Source organism: Anopheles merus, chromosome 3R (assembly GCF_017562075.2).
Source record: "Anopheles merus strain MAF chromosome 3R, AmerM5.1, whole genome shotgun sequence".
In the NCBI taxonomy this organism is placed as follows: Eukaryota; Metazoa; Arthropoda; class Insecta; order Diptera; family Culicidae; genus Anopheles; species Anopheles merus.
In genome coordinates this window covers 30,764,104-30,784,001 of record NC_054084.1, presented here as the reverse complement: position 1 = coordinate 30,784,001, position 19,898 = coordinate 30,764,104, and the positions used below count along the sequence as shown (strand labels likewise).

Genomic DNA, 19,898 nt, shown 5'->3' with positions numbered 1-19,898 from the left:
CGGACAGTGCAGCGTTGAGACAATGGCAATTGCTGGCGGGGTGCATGATTGCATTCTTCCGGAATATGCTTTAAGCGCTTTGCTGCTGCTGCTCGTCGAGTCAAGTACGCTTGAACTCACCCATAACCTTTTGGCGCTGCGATGAGCAAACGTGCCCGGGTTTGCCACATCCGGGCCATCACACACACACGATCATCGGCTTTCGTCCGTTCGGTTGGAGTACGATTAAATACAAACCGAGCATAAATCACCCACTAAATGAATGTTGGCACTATGGCCGATTCGAGATCGGATGAATTTTTTTTTGTTCTACAGGCTGTGCATAAATTATGCCAAAGCATTGTTTTCTCGGAATGGGTGCGAGTGTGCAGCCACTATCAAGGGTAAACGGAATGCATCATTGCATGGTACCATTCGCTGTACTTTTCCAAGCGAACGATATCATCTGTCCACGTCAATGGCGAACTGGATGATAATAATAATAAGAGCGTTGATGGTACTGTGGAAAATGTGGTTCAACAGTAATGGACAGTGTTTGCCCAAGGATGCTTCTTTCGTTTCCACTATCCATCAGAGCGATAGCGCAAACAAAAAAAAGGCAGCAATAAAAAGGTTGAACCTTCCCATGATTCGTCCCGTCGGTGGTTGATTCCACATCCCGAGACCGTTGAACTTGTTATCACCCGGCGGGCATTAGAACGTTTGGCGCACAAATAGCGTCGAGCTGCTGCTGCTTCTGCTGCTCCGAAACGCACCGACGAAGAATCGAACGATAAGCAACGAGCGAAAGTGGCGCATTAACAAATGGCAGATTTAATGTCCCGTCGAGAATAGGATGCACTGGAATGTGGCTGCCGTGTTGGGAAAGGGGCGAACGGATCCATTTCAGTGCGAGTGCGAGAACTTTTGTCGTGCTGGATTAATCGGGGAAGCTTGATCCATGCATCGTCTGTGCGGGACTCATTCCACGAGAAGGATAAAGTTTGGCAGTTTATTAAAGTTTGTTTGTTTTTTTTTATGGGGGTTCTTCGCATGGTTAGACGAACGATTTGGTAGACATTAAGCTTGACCGAGATCGAAACAATGCAAAGTATTTCCAAACAATTTCAAGCATTGCACTTCGGTTGGTAGAAGCGGTGGAACATTGTCTTTGTAGGTGGGTGATTCACATTAGAGCGCAACTGTGAAACAATGAAAAGTGATGTAAGTTAATTAAATTTGTTGTCATTGTTTCACTTTTGTGTTGTTATCATTGCACGAGAGCGTAAGGCAATGGTTTTCAGGAGCTGAATATGGATTTTGTCTGCTGAACATCGCGATGGGGTAATGATTACGAGATGCACGTTCAATTTAATTGAAATATGGAATGGTTTGTGCTGGGAAAATCAATTTTGCATAACTTTAGGCGCAATTGATATGCTACATTAAAGATTTAGAAATGTTAAAACGCCTAAAACTATGCAAAAATATAACAAATGCTATTCAATTGTTTTCTTGAAGCCTGATTAGTTTTATTACAGATAATCTCAGCCGTTGAAGCCTTTCTTTAATTATTTTTTTAATTTTATAATTATAAATGTTTGAAATTATAAATTGTCATTGAGTCTGCCTTATGTTACAGGGTTTTCGAGGATTATATAGACATGTTCAGCGAGTTGTAGATTCGTTCAGGCATATAATAGACTCTTTCAGCGAGATATGGAACTGTTCGGAATTAGGCGTTGACATGTTCAGCGATTCTGTAGTGCTGTCATTTGTTTTGTTTACACATTGTACCGCAGGGTTCAAATTTTTGCTCTTAAAAGTCCTAAAAGTAACTAATAATCATTGCCCAAGCCGTTTAACACATGAATTAGTTGAAAAAAGCATATTTTTTCGAAAACCGTTTGTTTACATCCTGATGAGAATGATTCAAGCTAGAGTTCAAGGGGTGCGAAAGTGAGAGCTCTACAGTATAACCGAACATGTCAACGTCTACTTCCGAACAATTCTATATCTCGCTGAAAGAGTCTATTATATGCCTGAACAAAACTGCAACTCGCTGAACATGTCTATATAATCCTCGAAAACCCTGTAAGAAGCTACTCTATTAGCAATTACGCTTGACTTTGAATGAAATGCACACTGCAATGGGTCACAAAGAAAAATCGAGCAACGGTTATCAACATTGTATGCGCATTGTTGCCATTCAACCAGTCACTCTGTTTATCTTCATCTATTGTATCCTACAACATGCAAACCATTTACGCTGTCCGACCTGTAGCGGTCCACTGGTAGACCAAGCGATATAACGTACGAACAGCACCAGTATTACCAGTCAACTTTTAATTAGCTCCAATGTCAAACTCACAACCATCCCCAGTTGCAAACACAATCAACTACTCAATCGAACAGTAGCATAGCGTTTACGTTTAACTCCATACAAAGAAGAGATTAAAAAACAACAACAAAACGCGACACATGGAAGTGAAAGAATGCATCCACCTTTAGCTGCACATAGCATATAGCAACATGAATTACAGCGGCAAGGAAAATAACAACAAAAAACAAAATACCAAAAAAGCCAAAACATGGCAGTGCTGTAAAGAGCTGGAATGGTGAAAGGGAGAACAGAAACCGTCACTCACTTTTTCAATCGTCATCCACGGCTAAGCTGGCTGGCTCGCGGGCCTGTCAGCGAGATATCAACGCGCTAGTTGTAATAATAATGTGTCCCACCAAACTATCAAACATGTTGCACGTTATGCTGTACATCGTTTCAATTTTGTTTTTCCTGTTACATTTTTTTTCGCTTCGTTTTTCATTGTTGTGAGTCTAGAACGGATGGAAGCTTTTCTTTCGCGCACCACCACAGCACGCGAAGTAACGTTGAGCAGTGAGCACGAAAACAAAAAGCAGAGTATCCACTGGGCAGCGGACATGGGGCAGCAAGCAAATGTTAACATAGCGAATGTAACAAGCAGAGCGAAAGGGCGAGGAAGCGAGAAACCCCGAAAAAGGGGTTCAATGTTGTTCTGTTTAACGCAAAAACGGTGTAAGCTCAGCCCCACCCGCGGTACGAAAGCGGGGTTAGCCGAAAGGTATTTATGGCTGGTGAGGTCGTAAATTGTCTTGGCGCTAGAGGGCATGCTGCGGGAAAAAAGCGAGTCCAAGGGAGGACCACCCGCAGTAGAGCATAAATTGTGACCAGTGGCGACCGTACCCATGGCAGCGGGGAATATAATTTTTGCCCGGAATGCACCAGCGCCATGGCTCTCGGTTTTGTCGGGTGGCCAAAGGCTGGTAAGAAATGAAATTAGCATTTGAGCTGCGGCTTCGTCCCGAAAGCTCACAAAACCCGGTATCCGGTTGCTCCATTTTTGTTCGAAGCCCTTTTGTTCGACGGTCCTCCATTGGGCGCCAGCGAGCGAACATCCCAGGTCGGCCAAAGTTGGCCAAACAATCGCGCATTGCGGTGTCTGCGCTGTGGGTCGGTCGGGTGGGTTCGTGCTGGGTATGCAACGTCCAACGACCGGCTCAAACTTGACGGAAGCCCGTAATAAAACTCAAATCAAACCTAACAAGTTGTTTCACTCTGCGAAGTTGTCGAAGAAAATTCGAACGAAACTTTCATCCTTCCACCGCGGCCAATCCACCAGATTCACCTGAAAGGAACTCTTGACATGGGGCTAAATAGGTCGGTCTGGAGGTTCGTGTGGTACAGCTTGCACAATACACACGCACCCAGCTTCAGATAATGATGCAACGGTTTCGAAACGAAAACTTTCACCCGGCTCGCAATGAAGCCCCATTCTGAATTTCGACGATACAAGAAAATAGCCCATTCCACCTGGTCGTAGGCGATCGAGACACGACGCAAAGGATGGAGTGAGATGGTGCTACCGCCTAACCCAAGCAGTCACGTACCAAATTAACACTTTCATTCATCATTCTCATCATCATCATCATAATGAGGCGTCATTGGCGGCAGCGTCATTAGTCAGCCTTTCGGGGCCGAAAAGGGGTTGAGCATTGTCGAAGCAATCGACGCAACACGGCAATCGAGGGGGCGTAGTGCTCGCGTCGAGTTTGGCATGCCGTGCTATGCTAATCGGATTACTTGGCGCCAGGAAAATATGCGAACCATCTGCACGGCAAGTGAAGCGATTAAGGTTAAGGAAGGGTGCTTCAGGGGGAGAACGAGAATATCCGGCAGCATATTGAGCACTGCGAAAAAGAGAATGTTTGAAAATGGAAAGGTGTTAGCTGAAGGGTTAAACGTTATTTTAGTCAGTGCGATAGTTTTTGGAAAATCTTTCTTTAGCAATATTCGCCACGACGGGCTTCTACAGAATTGAGTGGTATTTCACTCTTTAGCTGGAAGGACGGAATGTAAATCAGTTTGCAGCGCATGAACTGCTACAGAGTGTAAAATAAAATGCCAAATGCCGTTGCCGTTGCTGCTTTTGAGACGTTTTTCAACCCCTGCTTGAGAAGGGAGAAAATATGATTGATCGAAAAAAGGGCTCCCGTCCATTTATTTTTAATAAAGCAAACACGTTTCACGGTATGCAGCTGGCGCCGTGACCAATTGGACGGGAATTGGGTGTTTTCGTTTTGCTTGTTTTTCGGCCCCAACCTTCGACACCTTTAGCGATAAATCATTTACAATTTACTTTGGCCCACACTGCCCAACGGTTTGAGTGTTTTATTGACTGTTTGTTTTTCAAGGGGTGTCGTAATTTTCGATGAAGCATGATATGCTGAACACTCCGTTTGAAATTAATAAAAATAATTAAGCATAATCTCTACGAACAGTTCGATTTTTACCGATAGTTGCCAATACTGTATAAGTAATATATTGATTCATTTTTTTATTCGTAGATAGCATAACTTATAGAACAAGATAGCAAATAAAAACTATGTAAAAGCTGTACTTAGTAACGCGGATTGCATACTCAGCTTGATGTAAAAACCAATAAGCCCTAAAGTATGCAATTTGCATAACAACATGTCTAAATTGCATGGTTTTCGAAACGACTGTATTTTGTAAAATGAATTTGAGTATTCGGATCATTTTAGACCCAAATAATCCATTGAAATCAGAATCATATTGATACATAAAATGGATTCCATTGATTCACTTGCTATTTATCCCCATAAAACGATTGATATACACCGTCCAGTACCGCAGCAAACATAATTTTGTTTCACAAGAACACACACTCAATGGCTTAAATACACCAACCACAACAATTGCCGCAACGATACCAGCCCTTAAACGATTCATACGGCTCCCTACACCCTCTGGAGGCATGTAGTTGGCCAATTTATTTTCCCATGACAAGTGTTTCTTCGTAGCGCTCATGGATCTGCTCATCGCCCACCGAACTTCTTGAGGACGCGATTTTTTCTCCGAAACTTGTTGTTTTTTTTTGTTTGCCTTATCAAATCGAAAGTCATCTTAAGACCCACCAACCCCCTCCCACTTCCGATACGTACGAGGAATGGTTTCTTTTTACCGCTTGATACGTTCGTTTGCTTTGTTTGTGTCGGCGAACAGCTGAAAATCACCGAAAGAAACAACAATTTATGACATGGCCGTGGCAGTACGTGTCGAAAAACCGAACACCGCACAAAGAAACCTGCTCCCATCGCTGCGTTTTGATAACAGTCCGAAGGGATCGAACGAAGCGTCGTTGGGATTTCCCCTATGGAATAGGACGCCTTGTTTTATTACGCATCATGCAGGGGGTAGAATCGGCGTGCGGCAGGCGACTGGCGGATAGGTGTTAAGGAATTTATAGAGATCGAGGGGTGAGGAAAATCGGACCGCCGCAGACTTATCGGAAGTTGGAGTGAATAAAGCGGGCGGATGGTCAACGAGCTTTTACGTTGAAAGCGGGGGTATTTTTGGGGAAGGTTTATTTATCCCCGTTCGGTTGAGCCGGTTCGATTCGTTCACTGCAAACATAAAACAACACAGCGAGAGTGAGTGTGTGTTTTTTGTCCTCTCCTTTTTCTTCTCATAAAATCACGTGTTTAGCTGTTATCAGGGATGTTGTTTTATTCTTCTTCCAGTTTCCATAAACTCATCGAACAGAAACGCTTCTTTCTTCCCTTCCTACTTTTGTTTATTTGGGAGCGATGCGTGAGGATTTTCTTTTCCTCGGCAAGTTATTTTATTATGACTGTTGTCCAAAACGATTTGTTATCATGTATTTGCCAGAGCTGGTGCCCTTTCGTCCGTCCGTCTGTTGGGGCAAAAAGACAGAATAGAACAAGAGAATCGCTTTGTCTTTTGTTACCTCCCCCACAATGGCTTCAAAACAGCCCCCGAAACCTGAAACGACGGCGACGAACGATGGCAACGATGGATATTAATCGCAAACGATAGGTGTCAGGTTGTAGTGAAATGTTGCAGCCAGCTTGTGGTGTGGCTGTGTTTGCAGTTTAATAGCGAAAGCGAAGCGCTTCAACTGCTGCCTTAACTAGTTGTGTTGCGGGCAATGTTAAGCTGTCTGCCGTGCCTGGTTAACAACAAAACTTGAAAAGTTGCAGGAATACCATTCGGGCGGTGGGATGGGAGAGAAGAACGGGTGACGCTTGCGATTGTGTTTTGCAATAAATATGTCCGTTGGTTTTGTCGGTTCTTATCAGCGAGAAACCAGTAGCACATTAATTCTAATAAATTGTTCCCGCTTCAGAACGGTTCATGTCACTGATGAGGATGAACATTAGGGCAACGAGAGTATGAACCATTGGTGAATTAGAGAGGAAATATAATCACAAATAAGTACGTAAGGATGAAGTTTTAAAGGAGGTAAACTATTGAAAATACTGTGTATTAGATTGAATCAATGAAAAAAGACTTAATTTTATCAGCACAAAGGTTTTACTTTGTTTCATAACACAAACAAATAAGCAAAGCTTTAAAAAAGTAAAATGGTGAAATGATTGCATACCTCTAGGCGCTTGAGCTCCGAGATCCAATTTAGTCTCTTGCTGTTCTAGAACGATTGGCAGTTTTTATTCCATCCCGTTGTTATCGTTGCCTTTCATCGAGTTTTCATTTTCCTCTTTCTTTTCCGTTCCTTCATCGACACACACATACTAACACACTCGTTCCAGACACCCCGTGGATTCGTGTATGGGTGTGTAAAGTGACACTTGCTGGGGCTAAACAAAAGAAACGCCACCACATTGTATAGCGCAGCAACTGACTGCTGTGCAGCGCATAATAGCGATCCACGAGCAGCCTGGCTGGGCACGAATTCGTCTTCACAAAGAAGATATTTTCTCACGACGGGCTTATCCGTGGCCGCTTACACCCCCCGGGTAATGGAGGGCGAAAGGTTTTTGTTAGAGCGCCATAAAACTGCCCCGAGACATAATTTGGTAAGCGCTTAGTTCGAGACAGTCCGCACGTGTCTAGCTTTAACAACTGGTACTGTTTTAACTATATGTCGTTTTGCTTCTGTTTTTCGTGCCAATCCGTCCAATTGTGATATCACTAAATAAAGGTCAGCTAAAGAATGGAAGATTAATTGCTTGCCGTGATGGAGCAACGTTTAAGTTAAATTTTCTGACGAATTTTCGCCACAGGCTGCTCACACGCCACGAAACGGTGGTGATTAACGAGCGACCTTACATCGAGCGGGTCAGTAAGGGTGAGCGCTTTTAAAGCGTGCTTGATTAATTGTTTTGTAACTCGTGTTTTTCCACTCGTAAGGATTTAAATTATGTTTTGGTGTGATAATTCATAAGCTTCCGTGATTTATTTGCACTTTGAAGAGTCTCAGCTAAAGTGCAAACGCATGCAAGTGAATAAAACATTACACGTTTAAATGCAAAAACGATCGTACAAAAATCACACCAACCGTAATGTGCGAAGCAGTACATTGGAAAACAGTAACATAAATAAAAGAGGGCAACCTTTACCGCGCTTGAAGTAACGGACCTTCTCTGGACGATAAATCTTTCCACCGCAAATATATTCATCATTTCGACTGACTGCTCCGTTTTATTCTTCCCATAAACGTATCCGTCCGGCCAATACCCGTACCGCTTGTTTTGCCGTTTGAAATCGACAACATTCCCGCTGAATGCTGACGACGACGACGACGACGACGACCACTGGTGGATTAAACGATTCGTTCCGCACACACCCATACTAGAGAAGTTTGCTGCATCAAACAAAAAAGGGGGAAACAAAAATACAAACGAAAAAAGTTTTCCACATGTTACTTTTGGCCGGTTGGGTCCCACCGGATTCATGAAATGTCGAAGCGCGTGAAACAATGCCCAAACCGCCTGCTTCTTTTTAGCTACACACACCAAACACGATATACGTGAAATCCGCTACGGCTAACCTCGTACGACCGGAGGCAAAAAGTAGCAGCAAAATATGACAGAAGCCATGCAAATAAAATCACCTTCCACTGTGCTCCTTTGCCTTGAGGCGAGTTGAAAAAAAAGGAAATATATATCGCTGCTTCGATTGCTCCACTCCGCGTTTCGTTTGCCATTTCGACTCACTTTGCTTTACTTCTCGTGCTGCAAGGTGTCGATCTGCGTGGCGTGGTAACCGTCCGATGTACATGAGAAACAGTACCAAGCCGTAGTGAAATAGCTGGCATTCAACAAAACGCGGCATGAAAGTGCTACAGCCAGTTTAAACGAACGATTATTCATGCCAGAGTGCTCGTTCTGCGGTTTTTTGTTCTTGAGTTTTGGTTCAGTTGAAACGCTTTTTTTTAAAGAATTTCCACTCCAAGAAGTCACACGACATGGCGTTAAGTGAAATGAAATTGTGTAAAGTCATGACGCGGTTGTGACGTTGCAATTGATTTTACGAGAAAGCTTGGGCGAAAGTTGATCTTAATCTTGGTGCTCTTTTCATAAGCCTTTTCACTACTTTTTGTGGCCTGTAAATTATTATCCCAATGTCACCATTACGAAAGTCACCAGGCGTCTCCATCGTGTTGTGCATATTTAAATATATTTTGCTTAATATTATGTAAACTCGTCATTCAAACAAATATGCTCTTGAAATGTCATTGGTACGTAGATTATTTTTACACTCTATCCTCTACAAAACCAGTGCGATTTATTGTATCGTGAGAATTTATTAATATGAAACAACATCAAAACCATGATGATACGATTCTTTTTTCTAGCCAGCGTCAATATCACTTTTTACTCCTGCGAGCATTTTTTTTGTTATTATTTTGCTTAACCATTTGAATAACACCATTCGAGATTGTTACGATGCGTCTTCCTGTGCCTGTACGGTATGCTATCGGCACACGCAGTGCCACTACTACTGCTACGGCGGGCAAAGCATTATGCGTGAGAACGTTTGTAACATGGTAATGCGCTGGCAATGCTTTGTGCGGTGGCGTACGTTCGCTGTACGCCCGTAGCTTTGTGCCTCGTTCCCTTTTCCTGTGGTATTGTTTTCGCGTGCCGGAAGTGGTACCATCTTTCCGGCAATCACGACCATTTGCAATATTTTACTTGCGGATGGTTGTGCTTCTTTTTTTTTAGCTTGGAGTTTGTTCTTCTCTCCCTTTGGGTGAAACGATTGCGGCCACTAAGGACTGAGAAAAGGAGACAGATGGTTTGTGTATTTATTTTAATAGCAAAAGCAAACGAATGTAGCTTCTTGCATGCAGGGGTTGCGGTCGCCCAGGGGGGTAGAACAGCTGAAGCTGATTTAGAGACTGAAAAATATGACTTTAATATGGAAGCTAGCGTGTGTAGATTGCGGTGATGTAATAAAAATAAGCTACATATTAACGTCTTGGCCCTTTGTGATGTGGGTTGCATGTGAAGCGCCTAAATGTAGGCAATTTGCTTGCTGTTGATGCTTTGAATAGATAAAAACATGTAATTTGCCTACTTTTGGGCGTTTATGGAAGATTCTGTCAATCATAGCATAGTTTCAGGCGTTTTAAATATAAACATGAATCAACTTACACGTGCAGATACAAAACACGTCTTCTGGCGTGAATTTTGTTCAGCACAATACGATGCTCTCGTTGATCGTGCCGTAATATTAACAACAAAAATCAAATTTCAACGCACCATTTGTCTTGTCTCCCAGCGGGAGTGGGAAGCGAATTTCTCACCAGGGTCCAACAAAAACGTCATAAACTGTATCGCACCGTACTGTGGCCGTAAACCTTTGCTGCAAAAAAAACATCCCTTAGTAAACGTTTTGCATCCTCTCGAGTGAAGAAAAACTGCCACAATTCATCTGAAAATACAAATTGCTACAAATTAATCTCACAGCTGCCAGGATTACCTTTCCCATGGCGCTAGGAGAAGATGCTTCCTTTCTCCGACCATATTGCTTGGAAGCTACGGTACCGACGGTAGAGAAGAAATAATAGGATTGAACAAAAAAAAAAAAAAACACCAGAAGATGAAAGGATTATGGGTCTGTCATCGACTTTCCGGGCAAACATTTGCTGCACTCTCTACTCCACAGGGTGCGTGTCTGTGTGTTTATGTGTAGAGCAGCACACCCACGAGGGCTATTTCACTTTAATCCGGTACCGGTCGCATGAGCATTGTTTTCTGTTTTCTGGCGCTGCAACCACGGCAGGGTCACAAAAGGGGGATTGTGGTCAAATCAGTCGAAAATATGCCAATCATTTATGCATCCCCCTTCATCCCCTCGTTTTGTTTCGCAATGTGTTCCGAGCGATGCGATAAAACCGTTTTGTTATTCCAACGATAAAAACCACGAAGCACGAACCGGTTGGTAGCAACCGTTCGAAATGGTGGAAGTACGACGATTCGTGACCGGTTTTGTGGTTGCCACATCCACATACATGCTAAATGAACTGTCTATCCCGGGCAGCACGTATCTACATCCAGCTCCAAAACCGAAACCTGTCAATCGTGTCGGCAGCCAGTCGGTGGAAAGAAGATCAGGTTTTGTTTTCTCCCCCATTTATGTTGTAGTACACCGGGTAGCGGGGTGGTTTGGCGCGCGATCGATGCATAAATTGCAATCCGTTGCAGCGCTGCCGACACACACGACATGCCAGCAAAATATATTGAATTTTAAATTCGAGCAAAAAATGCGGCAACGCACGTTTTGTTCGATGACATTCAATTGATTCAATCATTGTGATGGGCTTCCTTGTTCTTTTTTTTTGGCGACCCTCATTTTCCATGCGTATGAGCACGTGGTTGGGTGCACGCGCGTTGTAGCATAAAACAGAATAATGTCCGTTAATTAGCACGGACACGCTGGTGAGTGATACGGTTTTGAAGCGGTTTCAGAAAAGGTTTTAATTTGTTGCATATTTATCCTCATTTCTACTGCTATAGAGCTGTAGTATGTTGGTCAGAATTGTCACCGATACTGTTGTAGTGTTGTCATTTACAAGCATTTAATTCCCTCTCTCAGTCGATAGCTGAATGCTCGTATGTTTTATAAATGTGTTTGCCCCTCCCGATGTTTCGTGTGATTAAATATTTCATTTTCGAACATGTGGAGTAATGCTGTGCCGTAATTAAAAATCCGATACCATTGCTTCCTCCACCCGCACCAGCAAACCATCTCGAAAAGTATCGCCTAATGGTTGAGCGATGAAAGTGATAAAAGGAATGGATAATTTAAATCAATCACCAATCTGATCTCGGGGTCACCGGGAGCTCTAAAGTGAAATTGGTTTGACCCCAGCGGCAACACAAAAGCGTAACATTTAATCGATTTTTGTCTCACCCTTTTTCCCCCATTTTTTTTGTCGCCTTAAAAAGACCGAAATCGAAACTGTGTGTGTGTGTGTGCAGCGAAGCACTCGCTACAGCTGAACGCGCACCAAACCACGAACCTTTTAACACTTGTCTGTGTCTCTTATTCCACCGCACACGGTTTGTGTGACAATCCAAGCGGCGCGTTTTGAATTGTGAAGGCTTAACATTTTCCCAAAAATCTACTCAAAAATCAAATACAAAACCGTAGAATTATGGAAGTGCGAAGAACTGTGCGCTATGATTTGCTTTGGGCGAAACATGACCGAGCATAACATAAAACAGGGAACGACAGTACAAGGCAGGATGCAACAACAAAAAAAAAGCCAACATGAATGGAAAACGAAAAAGAGGCCAAATCCATTTGAATGTAAATGAGGCCAGCTGGCATCTCAATTTTCCACTCGTTTGCGATTGACATTGGGTCAGAATAAAGTGAAGAATACAGCGCCTGCCTGTGTGGGTGTTTGTGTGCGGGAGTGTCAACATCGAAAGCTCTGGTTGAAAAGTTGAAATTTGAATACTTTTACAAAACCCCACACCTCTTGCACCGGCATTCCAGCATCCAGCAAGTCTTAGCGGCCAGTGGAATGAATCGGATATTTATTGGGCATTGGTTTGTTGCCTGCATCTTCACGCACTGGCCGAGCAGAACCGTCGACTCAGCAACGTCTTGGTAAGGTTTGGTGGCTTGGGGGGTAAGTCTTGTTTTTTTTTTCGTGTACCATCGTTCTTAGAACTTAATTTTCTAAACGCAAACGGCATCGTAGAGCGGAGGGTGGGCAAACATAAACGTTCTGAAGCTAACGAGAGCTTCAAGAGAGCGAGAGAGAAGGAGAGCTTTGAAGGAGCGCGGGAACAAAAGGGTAGATAATTTTATGCAAACCATTCACGGTGTCTCGCGCTAAGACGATGGCCGGACCGATATCGTTTGCGGGAAGGGTGGCAGTAATAATAATGTGCGTGGTTGGCACTTTTCCACCGAATTCACAGCATGCGATGGGGACGATGTTTTGGGCGCTACAACGGGCTGCAATTTACAGAGATAGAGAGAGAGAAAGAGGGCAGTAAGACCGTACCTAAGACCAGCCAGTTCTATTGTACTTCGTGCCGGTGATTGTATGAATGGTGGCCCTTGCAATCAAAAGCTTACGATTCCTAGAAAATGGATTCGCATATTCTTTTATCTCTTAATTTGTAATATTTTGAATGGTTTTTGAGCCTCTCTCCTCCTTACCAATTGAAGTGGAGAGGTGCTTTTTTGTGGCTTAAGATCTAAATGCTCTCTCCCACTCAACCCAACCAGCACACCAGATCCGATTGATAGCGCAATGGAAGCAATGCCGTTTTACCGCAATTTACATCCGCGCACACGGTGAAGCACTTCTCCTCGTAATGGGTTTATAATTTAACACTTCATTCGCTATGCAAACATCGTCGGTTCGGTTCGGCGGTACGGTCTCTCGTGCAAACAATCGTTTCTGCGAACGTTTTCATACTACCGCCTGCGCCCTGGTATCGCATACGGGGATATCGCCATCCACGCGTACAAGCTTTGCTGGTTGCATAAAATATTTCACGCCTTACCGCAGCGCGATCAAGCAGCTGTGTGGCTGGGAATGGAATGGTTGGGGATTTCTTTGCATAAGACAGTGCGACGTGTCTTGTCTTGGCGTAGCGTGTGTTGGTGAACGAGCTTTTCCCCTGAGCGATGAGTAAAATACGCCCTCACTGTGGTGAAGCTGGGGGGCCAGGGAACAGGCTATGGTTGCACCGAAATGGAAAGGAAACACACATTTTTCACACTTCCGTCTACGAGCGTGTCTCAGTGATGGCTTAGCTTGTGATGGTGATAAGTGTCTTCCCGGTTGTGTGTGAGTATTTTTTTTCTGCTTCTCGCTATTTCTAGATTTCGTAGCTTACGAAACTCGTGCTGGGAACGGGTTGCGTTTTTTTTTTCTTAAAAAACCATCAAAACCCATCGAGGACAGTTTCGAGGGTATGGGATAGCAAGAGACACACAAAAAACCCTGTATACTCTAGTGGGTTCATTCAAAGGCGTTACCTATGTGGGGGGGGGGGGGGGGGGGGGAAGTAAACTACAACTCAAACAGAAAAAAACGAAAGTTTGGTGAGACAAGCACAGTTTGAAACAACCGGGGTTTTTTAGTGGTTCTAAGAATTTGGGAGCGTACGATGCCTGGTGGAAATAAAGTGTCCTTCCCGTGCAGCTGACAGTAAGCGCGCAATGCACGTGGGAGTGTATGTTTTCCAAGCGATCTATCCATCCATCCATATGCCTTACAAGCCAAATAGGTGCAGCGTGAGTGCTTTCCTGGAAATGAGCAATAGGGAAAGGGAGATAAAAATCACACCAAGCTCGTTTTTTGGCTTTTTGGACTATTTCTTCACAGCTTACCTATCAGTTGTACGTTTGGTAAGTGCAATTTTTAGTTTCGATGTAAGTGTGTAGACTGGTTAGTACCTATGCATCATTGTTGATGAATTAACACTGATCTATATTGTGAAGGTCATATTGCGACAAAGGTTCTGTATCGATTTGGGCTATTGGTAGATGCAATGCGCCTAAATGTATGCACTTATTTAATAACATAATTTTTATTAAAAACAGAACGAACTCATTACACACCAATTAGTCGAAAAATTATTTTCTGTTATGTTTTAAACAGGATTAAAAAAAGATAACAAATTAGATATTAATAAGTAAGTAATTTTAGTACGCTCAATATAGAATTATAAACTTTGCGAAAAGTTGTGCTTAAATGCAGGGGTTTCGAGGATTATATAGATATGTTCAGCGAGTTGTAGTTTTTTTTTCAGACATATAATAGACTCTTTCAGCGAGATATAACATTGTTGTTTAAATTTAAATGTCCTAAAAGCACCGACAAACCAACATGACACTTCGAACAAAATGAGTTTTAAAAGTTGTCTTCTTATTTCAATTGAAAATACGTTAAACACTAGCGCCATCTCTATAATGAATCGCTTACTACACTGACACAGACGAGAAACTGCTGAACTTCCTTTTTGTTTTTCTTCCCTAATTCTAATGCGCATTGTTTTATTCACTTCTCACATCTTTTGTTTTGATTTGGAAACTTATAAAATGATTTTTATAGGTGTTTTGTCCAATAATTCTCACAAAATCTTGCCTCACACTTCCTTTGCAATTTGTATTTTGTAAGTTGTTTACATCTAAGATGCCGTGAACAGAGCTTACTTTGACAGAAGTGTCGCCTCGCTAGCAAATGACAGTACTTTCGTGTAGGACACTTTTATAACGCAAGTCTCACGTCGGTTTATCGGTGCTAAAAGTAGCAAATAATCATTCTACAATATAAGTTAGTCAAGCTGCAGTCCAACGGGTACGAAAGTGCCAGCTCTACAGTATAGCCTAATATGTCAACACCTTCTTCCCAACAATGCTATATCACGCTGAAAGCATCTATGATATGCCTGTACAAAACTACAACTCGCTGAACATGTCTATATAATGCTCGAGACCCCTGTAAAAGCATGATAATATGATGATTACTCAGTGATTAATTTCTCAAGAAAAAAATGGCAGTCTTAGTACAGCTTCCAAACACAATTCGACAGAAAGATAAAATAACTGGTGTTTCCTTGCAAAGCACCTAAATTCCCTCTAATGGCATTGCAATATTTTCCTATTACGAGTAATTTATCGCATTCCGGTTTAATCTTCTCCAACATCAGCTTTTACCGCTCGATCATCTCATTACCTTTCGGTCGCTTGCGCTTTTTCCGAGGTTAAATTTCCCCATCAAAACGATGGCCCACGCCATGGCCAAACTAAGCTTTTCTGTAAAATGTATTAACACGCACTCTAAAATTATAGCCCCATGGTCTCTCTCACTCTCTCTCGCTTGGAAAATCACCACAAACAAAGAAAAGGGTATGTACCTCTTATCTTCCACTTTTATGGTTTACCGAATCGAATAACCCCTTTCCGATCGATCCGCCACCGAAAAAACACCCGCGCCGTATTCGTCTTGTTGCTTCGTCACATTAGCATTAATGAAAATACGTTGTCGGCAGCTCTTTTGCGTTGCTGCCGAACCTTAAGCCGGTTTACCGGGGTGAGACATCATACACTTTTCGTTAGAAACAAACACACTCTCTCACACACACACACACACACACACACACACACACACACACACACACACACACACACACACACACACACATCCAACCCATCAATTCCGATTTGGCAAAATCTCGTTACCGCCCGAGAAGGCCCACCTCGGCTCGGTGGCAGGATTTTCGGTCGTTTCACCTATGACAAGGCATGCCATCAATCTCGATTGTTGCGATGCGAGGGGGGGGGGTGGAGAAATGTCAGGGGAGGACCAAAATAATACCAAACTCTTGTCTGCGGGTGCAGAAAGCTCATTTTTGTTTTGTGTTGTGTTACAGCTGCTGCTGCTGCTGCTGCCGCTTTTGTGTTACGCCAAGCCAACCAAATCTGCCCGTCGATGTTTTGCGGTTTTACCTTTTGGCAAAAACCGGTCGCTTTATCCGGATATCCGAATTGATGGTTTTCCGCCACTTGTACAATGGTCGCGATGATTTCTCTCGAACATTCTTCCCACCGTGTGTAACGGAGAGGAAAATAAGGAGCCTGTTCGGGGGCAGCGTTAGGGTAGGGAGTACGGGCGCGGAAAAGGAAAGCGGAAAACAATAGGAAAACACGCAGCCAGTACACGCTCCCGCACCATGAATAACTGCTTACAAATGGTGCAAATGTGCTGCCTGGGAGGGGGAAACGGGCCCACAACAAACTCATCGTTCGCTGCTGTTGCGGTCCGAAGTAATCGGATTCGTCGTTCGTTACCGACGTTACTTGGCGAGGATCAGTGTACAGAAACCTCAAAATCAACCATTCGATTAAACATTATTCAATGGAAATTCATCAACTCCCACTCAACTCCGCTTCGGGTTGCTAGGGAGGCAGAATGGAATTGGAAAATGTGTCGTTTCCATTTTCCACCGACGCGACTTTTTCGGTGGCTTGTTCGGTGATTTGTTTCCAGTTTCGTTGACGCATGTCCTTCGGCGTATGCCGTTAGGATGGAGAAACGGGATTGGAGCATACGCTGCGACACTGTGCCGAAGGAATAGATCTCAATCGATTACAATACATTTACTGTTGCTGTTGTCTATGTCTGACCTCGGTGCCGCTTTGGTTTCTTTTCAGAACCGGTAGGAAAACAAAGCATCGTGTGAGCTTAGCGTTGGATTACCTGGTGTCAAGGGAGTGTTTCAAATATGCTGTTTTTTACGGTTTGTGAATAAATTGAATGCAAGTGAATGTTGATACCGTAAAGTGAGGAATCAGTGTGAGGAAGAAGTAGTAATTAAAAAAATATTAATATTTTAATTTTTGTTTTGTGGTGAAAAGAGTATAACAGTGCAGTGTTCCTTGTGCAACATCAATACATCAAAGGTTCAATAAAGCTTCCAAAATGCTGCAAGTAACGGCGGATCGGTTTGGACGCCGAAGCAGCTCCATCGGCTGTCGGTCAATAGTCGGCCGGCGGACTTCCATGTACATCAACCAAACGCAGCACGACCGTGATCCGTTCAAGGTAGGCATGAAATGAAACGAAACAAGTGCATCCTTACTTCTAGTCAATTAATTCCCAATTCAGATATTAAGTTCCGAAATGACTTTGAAGGGAAGCAAAATGCCAAAAAAAAAGGTTAGTTTAATTTGCTTCACCTAGCAACTGAAAAATTATTCCCACAGTATACGAATAAATGGAAACATAAACCACAAAAATAATGAGCATTCTAGTGAAAAAGAAACCCTCGAAAGATGTTTAAAAAAAGCCATCCAAAGGACACACTCCAAGCTCAACTTTTTGCCTGCAGATAAGTTTCGTTTACTTTTTTTCTTGCTGTGCCATTCCTTCCATCTCATTGATGGCACCGAAAAGATTTTGGTACCGGAGTGTCAAACATTTTCATAAATCTCTGCAAAAGATAACTGTCCCGCCGTCAACACTCTCCTCCCCCCGCCCCCCCCACTCCCTCGAAGCCCGGGGTGGGGTTTGATGGATGATGCGTCGGTCAAGACACTTTCCAGTGACGAAAAGCGGTCCCATTGAAGGAAGGAAAAAACAACAAAAAAAAGGTACCGAAAAAGGTCTCGTACCATTTCTTCAAATTGCGTTCGGTTTGATGATTTGATCACTCGCCAATTCGTTAACGGTGGTGGTCGTTTGTGTTAGATCTATCATTCATGATTTTGCAGTGGTGGTAGTGGTGCTTACTTTCTGCTATCTGTACCACCCAATTGAGACGAGCGCTGCGCTGCGCTTTGATCGTCTGCGGGAGGAAGCAGCAAAAAGGTAGATCTGATTAGCATTTGCTAAGAAAAGCGATGAAAGCGTAGGACAAAGCAAAAGGTACGTTCCTCCGAGCGGGTGCGCCTTAAAGCGGCCAAGATGGTAATGGTGTCGATAAGGATGCCGATAAAGATGACGCCGATGCTAATGGCAGCCGTTGGGATGCGCGATGCCGGGTGACGCGTGAGATGATTAATGGGTTTCTAATTTCAGCTACACGCGCGCAGCAGCGTCAGAAATCAAATCACCAACCACCGGCGCAGGATGGCGCGCGAATGTTTATGTTTATAATCTTTCGTGATTTATTGTAAATTTCAATCACGATGCATGATAATGTTATAATCTAGAAACTGGTTTAGCTGGAAAAAAGGCACACCCGAGATGCTCCCAACACCAATTGAGTTTAGTATTTCAATCAACTCGTTTGAATATTTATGAGCACAATGATAAAGCGACATTACTGAGGGAGAGGGTGCAAGCGTAGCAACGTCTTATAATCTCTTTGATAGGGAATACCGATGCGCCATGATCTTTGCTTACAAATACTAAGATTGAGCGCCTGTTCTGTAACCTTTGTTTTTTGATTACAGCTTCGTTCGACTTCCCTTCAAGAAGATTTATTTTCTGCGGTGCTAAATGTATCGAAAAAACAGCAACAGACCACCAACCCTCAAAAACCAGTTAAATTGATTACGGGACGCTCAAACTGCTAGTTTTCCCCTTTTTCTGTGAACGGAGAAAAATGAGTTCCATTTGCGCTACGCAAGGGAATATTCTCATTCCGCTACCCTTTTCTGGATGGTTGATAAGATATCGGTCCGTTGCCAGCAGAAATATGGCGAGCGGCCGGGAGAAAGCACTGCAATGATTGAAGCATTCGAATCCATAATCAATTCACAGAAACCGTCGTCCCCTTTCCCTACCCCGTTTGGATTTGTTGAACAAACCCCGTCTGCAAGTGTGTACCAGTGGGGAGAGGGAAAAAAGGAAAAGCTATCGTAGATGATCCTAATAGTATGCGGTTTCGCTCATTTACCGCAGTATGGACACAGCCACTGCAAGTCCGAGCAAGATTTATTTAATTTCATTTATCTGCAAACTTTGCCCATGGCCCTGATTGGCAGTGGAATTTCATTTCAGAACGGCCGGAGAGATGCGCATTTTTGTTTGTGAGCACTGAAACCAATCGGCCGATTGATTGGGGGAGAGCTTGGAAGCTTTTGCTATGGTTTTGTTAGGTGTGTATTAAGAAAAGTGTTTCCAATTAATTTGATATTTTAATATGATTAAAAGCATCGTACATCTTCAACGTAGTTTTGTCTGTCAAATAACGCAACATACTCTTGAAGGAGATTGCGGAAGCTTTATTGATACGTTTTATGCGTTAAACGTGATTTTATAGATTTTGACTGCCTAAAAGTATGCAATTCACATAGCATACGTTGAATCATGCATTGTGCTTGGATTTGCATACTTTTTGGCGCACGAGAGTGCAATATGATTAAATATATTTATTATTGATTTTCTCATGCTTACAAAATTGTAAGTTTGCTTGAGTAATCGATTTTTTGACATTTTGAAAATTATATAGTATATTGTCCTACATGACATTCGTCAATCCGGTCACATAAATGGAATATTGCTATTTGCAAAAAAAAGCAATTAGCCTCTCGACTACCCACGAGCAAACAGTGAAATATAGAATTCATAATTTATTCAATATTCCCTTGATTGAAAAGCATTTGCGTG

At 43.0% G+C, this 19,898-nt stretch overlaps 1 protein-coding gene across 1 annotated transcript in view; it reads left to right on the top strand.

Annotated features, from left to right (window-relative positions):
- LOC121596209 overlaps positions 1–19,898 on the top strand; it is a 66,534-nt gene that overhangs the window by 4,146 nt on the left and 42,490 nt on the right. The window contains exon 2 of the mRNA XM_041920950.1: positions 16,997–17,387. Within this exon, the coding sequence (XP_041776884.1) occupies positions 17,265–17,387 (123 nt within the window). The 5' untranslated portion in view covers positions 16,997–17,264. The remainder of the gene's footprint in view (positions 1–16,996; positions 17,388–19,898) is intronic.